We start from the raw sequence: 7624 nt of genomic DNA, 5'->3' as shown, positions 1-7624 counted from the left end.
CCTCGCCACGGGGGCGGCTGCCCCTGCCTCGTCTGTGCTTCCTGCGTGCAGGCCTTGGCGGCCAGCGTGTGGGGCTCAGGGCCAGGAGGGGAGACTTCTGGAGGCAGCAAGAGCTAGACTTCCCAGGAGTTCTTAGAACCACAGCCAGTTTCTCAAGGAATCTTGGAGGAGGGCAGAGGAGGGCTGGTGTCGTATGGGGAGACTGGAATGCCTGTCATAGCTCTAGAGAATCACCAGCCTTGGCTGGTAGACAGGGAGTTCTCAGGTCATGGTCAAGTCACAGGGGGACTTTCTATGGTCAGTGAGGAACGGCTCTCAGAGTCACTCTACTCAAGGGCAGTGGGGGGAAAGGGACAGGCAGTGTTAAAGTCAAGACCATGTGGTTTGTAAGGTCTGATTTTCAACTAAGGATTGTTTTGGTGAAGCAAAGAAGCAGATCCCATCCTCCTTGCGTAGGTAACTGTAGTCCTCCAACTGTGGGAGGGGGTTCTGTCTGTGCCTGGTATTTTTTAAAAATTATTTTACTATTTTTTTGAGAGGTTTTTGCTATAGGGCATGTGAGTTCACCAGAAAGACAGAGAGAGACAGAGAGACAGAAAGCGAGAAATCACCGCCCAGGGGGGATGGCCACGCTGCAATCCCTTCTCCTCCATTATCCTCTTGGGATCTTGGGCATGCACGCACACGCGCTCGGCATGAGTTTAAGCCACTGGGTCCGGGACTCGAACCATGGTCAACTAAATGGGAGTCCAGCAACATAGCCATTACACTAACTGTCCCATTACTTTACTATTTCATAAAAAATTATTTTCCTTCCTTCCTTCTTTATTTCCTTCCTTCCTTCCTTCCTTCATTTGACCAGAAAGGGACAGAGTGAGAGAAAGAGAGAGGGAAAGTGAGAAAGCAAGCCGCCAGGTCCGGGACTCAAACTGTGGTCAGCCATGTGGAAATCCAGCGCCCTTATCCACCACGCCACCTGCTGGCCCTGTGCCTGGTATTGTTAGCTGTTGGTGATGCCGGGAGGTTGTTTGGGCTCGCCTCTCCATCTTTAGGAGAGGGAATGTCCGACTTGACTGAGGTGTGGTCTCCGCCTCCCTTTGCCAGCCCCGGAGAGAGCTATTTGTGCAGTGTCAATATTTGAAGCTTGCGTGCTCTTCATTGACCCAGGCCCTTGGTAACCTTCCGCTTTACACTACTGTGGTTCTTGCCTGCCTGGACTGGAGGGCGGGATCTCTAGGCTAGCTTAGCACCCTTTGTTACATATAAAGAGCCAGAACTTTGATCTGAAAGGATGGCCCTAGCAGCGCCCATGGCTTTTAAAGTGTCACATGTTCAGAATCTCCAGTTCGTTGCTATGGAGACTTTCTAAGTCATTAGCTCAAAACAAAACAAAAACCTCAACTTTATTCTTTCATGATTTCATGCATCGGGCAACTAGCATTTTAATAAAAGGCATTTGTAAGGTATGAATTAGCAATGGTAGGGGTGAAACAGACAAGAAAACCTACTGTCTCTTGCATTTAAACAAAGAAGTGACCATGGGCCGGTGGTGGCATGGTAACTCATGTGGCTGGATCCCACATGGCTGACTACAAGGTCTGAGTCCCAGACCCATCAGTTTGAAAAACCCACCAGTCCTGAAAGGGAGAGATGGAGGAGAAGAGATTGCAGTGTGACCATTCCCCGTGGGAGATGCTTTCTCACTTTCCCATTCCGTTTTTCTCCTGTGAGCACATGCACTCACTGTACCCTCTGACAAACTGAAAAAAAGAAAATAAAATGGACCAGTGAAAACTCAGTATTGACAGCAAAAAGCCAGCAGCGTACCAGGAAGAAGCACGAGGAGGCACCTGTGAACCGCGATGGGCAGGGCAGCTGGCATTAGTCATAGCAAGCTCTTGAGAAAGGGGCTCGTCTTACAGATGGGGCCACTAAGGCACAGGGAACACGAGAACTTGCTCCAGATCACCCCACTAGTAAGTGCAGGAGTTGGGGTTTAAATATGCAGTCAGGCTCCAGACCCCTTCTCCTAGCCAGAGCACACACTGCCTTTCCTTACGTGAGAGATGAGGCCCTCCTCCCCCGATACCCAGCCTGTCTCAGTCAGGCTTCTGCACATTGCCCAGGTGGACTTCCATGGGGAAGGGGTCCCTTGGCTGGGGCTCCCATGAAACACTCCTGTTAGACGCTCTGAATCCCAATCACCATCATTTCCAGTCTGGCTCCGTCACGTCAACCCCTGGAAGATTCAGGAGCAGCGTGGGGTGGGCTGTCTGGGAGCCGCCTCCACAGGGGCTCCACAGGCCAACAGAGTCATCCGATTGCCCATTGTCTGATGTGTCTGTGCTTTCATACTTCCAGACTCAGGGAAGGGAAGCTCCTCCTATCTTACCATCAAACTGAGGGTTCCTAAGGCTGCTCAGAGGTCCTGGCACTAAAAAACATGTATTGTGGGGACCAGCAGATGGCGTGGTGGTTAAGGCACTGGACACTCCCATATAACTGCCCATGGTTCGAGTCCCAGACCTGACGGCTTGCTTTCTCTCCCTCTCTCTCGTCAAATTAAAATGAATGAATAAATAAATATTTTTAAAATGCATATTTTGTTAGTCTGTTGCTTGCCATAATGCTCTAAATGGAGCACACACCCTCTGTATGGGAGGCTCGGACTGGCATTCAGTGCAGTCTCACTAGACCCCATAACAGAGCAAGAGTCTCGGTAGAATGAAAGAATGAAATAGTAACAGCCTGAGCCTCAGAACTGGAGCCTTCTGGACAGTCTTGGGCCCAGAGTGGAGGACAATGTCTTTCAGAGACTGAGCCATGGTAAAGCCACCTATCCAATCCCCAGCCGCCCACTGCTCCTTGCAAAAGTGGTAGCCACCTATCTGTCCAGCCCTGACTGACCTCCGTTACCAATGGCAACAGCCCTAGGCTTTTCCATGGCCACTGGCCCAGCTTCCCTGGGGCAAAGGACATTTGGTCTGTCAATCGTCTGAGTAGTTGGGGGGTTTGTAAGAATGCAGATACCAGGCTGACCACATGGCTGATCCTGCAGTTCAAATCCTGGCCCCCAGTGGTTTATAGAACATGCCAGGTGCATGTACATATGTGCCCCAAATCCCAATAGGGTGGAGAAATAAAGGAGAAGGGATTGCCCATGAAAGGTGCTATCTCCCTCTCTCTATGTCTCTCTGTCTTTCTCTCTGGCAAGCTCTTGTGCACTCTGGAAACTTTTAAAAAGAGAGAGAGAGAAATCAAAAAAGAAAACAAATACCTAAGCCCTACACCTAGATGCCTATTCAATAGACCTGGAGTGGCTCTGAAGTATACTTTTTGTTAAGGTTTCTGTTACAGATTGTGTGCACTTGCCAGAGAGACAGAGAAAGAGATAGCAAGGGAAATTGAGAAATCACCCCTGCAGGGGGATGGCCATGCTGCAATCCTCTCTCCTCCATTCTCCTCTCAGGATTTTGGACACATACACATATGTGCCTGGCATGATTTTCAAGCCACCAGGTCCAGGACTTGAACCGCAGTCAGCCATGTGGGAGTCCAGCACCTTAACCACCATGCCACCTACTGACCCCATTTTAACAAGCTCTCCAGGTAGTTCTGGTGCACATTAACATTTAAAGGGCAAAGAACACAAGATTCCATATCAGACTCCCCACGTGTGAGGCCCAGCCATACCTGTCACAGCTGATTGGTCTGCAGTAACTGCTTTGTTCCCTTCAGCCTCGGTCTCCTGGTCTCTACAATGGAGCAATCCCTGTCCTGCCCAACTCACTCGTTTGCTGAACATATCCAAGAGTGGATATTGTGATAGGCTGAAAATGGTCCCCAAAAGATGTCTACCTGCTAATCCTTGGGCTTTGCAGCTGTGATTAAGTTAAGGATCTCGCAATGGGGAGATTATCCTGGATTATCCTGGTGGGGCTAAATGGGCTCGCGGACATTCTATAAGAGAGAGGCAGAGGGGGGTTTGACACAGAGCAGATGACATGGAAGATAGCGGCAGAGAGAACGCTGACACAGACGTGTAAACAGCTAATGCCGTGGAAACACTGAATATTGTCCTTGAGCACAGGTGTTAGCTGGGCCAGTTGGACCATTCCTGGGTCTTTGAACAACTTTTCGAGGACTTACACCTCTTCATGTCTTTTAAATATTTTGAAGGCTTCTAATGGTACGAGATATGAGTTCAACCAAGGCAAACAAGCTTTACTACAACTGTATTTGAAATTCACTTTTCTAGGGTAGGGGAACACAGGCGGGGTCTCGGCATGGGATGCACACGGCGCTGTGTCATCAGTGATGCTCCGAAGGCACTTGTGCAGTGCCCGGCTACAGCAGACACGGTGCTTCTGTGACTGGGCGGTACGGAATCCTGCAGGGGCCATGACAAGTTTAAGCCTCTTAGAATAAGAACCTTAACTAATATTGTGCATTGAAAATACACAGGTCCTCTTATTCTAGCTCAGGGAGTTTTTCTGACTCTTCCCTACTGTATTCATGTTCCTAGGAGGTGATGCAGACATTTTATTGGTTGTTTGTTGTTTTTAGTTTGTTATAGGGTACGTGCCCTCACTGGAGAGAAAGTGAAAGTGAGAAAGACCACCCCCCCTGGGGGTGCAATGCTGCAATCCCTTCTCCTCCATTTGCCTCTGAGGATTTGGGGCACTGAAAATGTCTCTCACCATTAATCCACCTGGCATGGTTTTTAAGCCACCAAGTCTGAGATGGATCCATGTAGTCGGCCACGTGAGATCCAGCTGCCTTAACCGCTATGCCCCGATACGTACATTTTAAAGAGAAACAACCGTTCTGCCCTTTCTTCCTGCTTTTGCAGTGATGGCTGCGTGAGCTCACTGCCTAGTGCCACCCTCCGCCCTCCGTGCTGGGCTCTGGCCCTCACTATTGCACCCGAGTGGTGCCTCAGGCGTGTTGACTGTCATCTTCCAGTGCCCCTCGCCCTCTGCCCCCTCCCCATGCCCAGCCTTGGGAATCACTGTGTGGCAGCATGGCTTCTCTCCCACCCTCTGCGGTCACACCGAAGAGTGCTGCCTGCAATGGGGCACAGTGCCCATCTGGGCTCCTGGCTGTGCCCCTTTGGCATTGGAGCCTAGCCCAGAGCTGATGTGCTGGCCATAGACAACTACTGTCACCGTGACTGCTGGGGCGTTGTCACTCTGCATACCTCCCCTCGTTTACCCCAGGTGACCACCCAAGGACATAGGTCCTTACAGAGGAGGAGAAGTTACACAGGCCCGTTCACAGCTAGGGCGGTGACACGAGGCAGAGTGAGGAGAGGATATCTGACATGGTACCCGATGGCCACGCTGCTCTCTCTCCTCCATTCTCCTCCACGCTCCTTCTCCTCCACTCTCCTCTCTGGACTTTGGGCATGCACGCCCCCATGCTCAGCATGATTTTCAAGCCACCAGGGCTGGGACTCAAACCATGATCAGCCATGTTGGAGGCCAGCCCCTTAACCACCATACCACCTGCTGGCTCCGAGAAGAAAAGATCTCTGTATCTGCTTTATATGTTGAGCTTCTGTCAGTCAGTAGAAAATAATTGCATGTCTATTATTACAAGAATGGAATTCTACAATAGTTAATGATGTTTGGGGAAGCTGCTGCTTTTCATGCAGCAAATGTTGTTAACTTTAACATAGTTCAATAGGACATAGGTTAACAATTAACGCTGCATATTTTGAGCACACTAACTAGATACTTTAGGAAGAACCGTATCTCTTTTTAAACCACCAAATGTTTGTAAAACCTAAATAATACAAGGCCCAATCATGGAAAAGGTATTTCATTGTAAATCTAATCTTTGTAGGGTTCTTCGGGTTACTAGACCTAGAACAATTAAATAGCCTCTAAGAACTAGATTAAGTTGTTAGTACTCGGACTCCTTTTAGGCCGGGATTCTGGCTTCCCTGAGAGACTCGGTTGGAATTAAGTCCTAATTTAGATAGCAGCTGTGTGGCACAGTGATGGTGGAGAAATCTGATGATCGAGAATGCAGACGAAGACTTGCCAAGCCAGGGGCCAGCAGGTGGCATAGTGGTTAAGTTCTGGACTCCCACGTGGCCAACCGTGGTTTGAGTCCCGGACCCAGCTGCTTGAAGATGACACTGGGTACGTGTGTGCACGTGTGCCCAAAATACCAGGATAGTGGAGAAGGGATTGTGGCATGGCCATCCCCGCTAGGAGTGATTTCTCACTTTTTCTCTCACTATCTCTCTTTCTGTCTCTCTGGTGAGTACATTCACCCTATAGCAAAAAAAAAAAAAAAAAGAAAAAAAAACCTTCACTCCAATATTTAACAATACAGGGGCTGGCAAGTGGCACAGTGGTTAAGGGCACCAGACTCCCACATGGCTGACCACAGTTTGAGTCCCGGACCTGGTGGCTTGCTTTCTCACATTCTCCCTCTCTGTCCCTCTCTGGTCAAATTAAAAAAATAAATAAATAAAGTTAAATAAAATAATTCTTTAAAAAATATATGTATTTAACAATACAATGCGATTCCATTTTTAGTTGTGTTTCAGATTTGTTCCATGTCCCAGAATTCACTCTAGGGTGGTGTTGCGTGCTTTGACACTAGTTTGCTTGGTGTCAGTGTTTTCCTGAGCCTGTGAGCTAAGTGTGTTTGTGCAGTTCTGGGTGGGAAGGGGGCAGGCGCCAGGGGAGTCTCCTTCATTTTCCCTTCATCCTGTCCTCAGCTTCCCCCAGCAGGCAAGGCTTAAGTAGGGCCGTTGTTTCCAGTTCTGTGTAGATGGGACAGGTGGCAGGATTTGCAGTGCACGTCCCAGGCATGCTCTGGGAGGCCAACCAGAGCTGAGTCCAGATTGCGAGCTTCCTGTGGCTTTTCCATGATAGGGGCCTGGGTCCCGCAGAAGTGAGGAGCACACTAGGGCACCCCTCATGTGCATCTCTTTCCTCCCCGACAGTTTGTGAAGTTTGCCAACATCGAGGAGGACACCCCGTCCTACCACCGGAGCTATGACTTCTTTGTGTCCCGATTCAGCGAAATGTGCCACTCGAGCCATGATGACTTGGAAATCAAGACTAAGTGAGTAGGGCAGGGCGAGGGGCTGCTCGGCTCAGGGCCGATGCGTCGCTGGGTCTCGTGCGCTTCCAGCCAGGGCAGCGAATCTGCCTCCCCGATACACACTTCGCACTAAGGTTGCAGAGGAGCACCTGGCTGGATTCAGCGGGCAAGCCAGCAGTGCTGGGCTCCCAGCACAGGGATTCTGAAGGGAAGCCTGCTGGGCCAGAAGACAGGCCTAGAGGAGGATAACGGTCCTTCAAGCCCAACTGGAGAGTCAGTGAAGACACACACACACACTCCTGTTCAGAAGCACACGTGTTCTGGGACCAGCAATTAGCATAATGGCTATGTCGCTGGACTCCCACGTAGTCGACCGTGGTTCGAGTCCCGGACCCGGTGGCTTAAACTCACGCCGGGCGCATGTGCGTGCGTGCCCAAGATCCCGAGAGGAGAGTGGAGGAGAAGGGATTGCGGCGTGGCCATCCCCCCTGGGGGGTGATTTCCTGCTTTCTGTCTCTCTCTCTCTCTCTGTCTGGCGAGCGCACGCGCCCTATAGCAA

At 50.2% G+C, this 7624-nt stretch overlaps 1 protein-coding gene across 3 annotated transcripts in view; it reads left to right on the top strand.

Moving 5' to 3' along the window:
* Window positions 1–7624, top strand: part of EFR3B (EFR3 homolog B) — a 111702-nt gene that overhangs the window by 72261 nt on the left and 31817 nt on the right. For all 3 annotated transcript variants that reach the window (XM_006162217.3, XM_027765800.1, XM_006162216.3), the window contains exon 5: window positions 6965–7086. In XM_006162217.3, the coding sequence (XP_006162279.1) occupies window positions 6965–7086 (122 nt within the window). The remainder of the gene's footprint in view (window positions 1–6964; window positions 7087–7624) is intronic.

Source organism: Tupaia chinensis, unplaced genomic scaffold (assembly GCF_000334495.1).
Source record: "Tupaia chinensis unplaced genomic scaffold, TupChi_1.0 Scaffold139757_1, whole genome shotgun sequence".
Classification (NCBI taxonomy): domain Eukaryota; kingdom Metazoa; phylum Chordata; class Mammalia; order Scandentia; family Tupaiidae; genus Tupaia; species Tupaia belangeri.
This window is presented reverse-complemented; position numbering and strand designations above follow the sequence as displayed.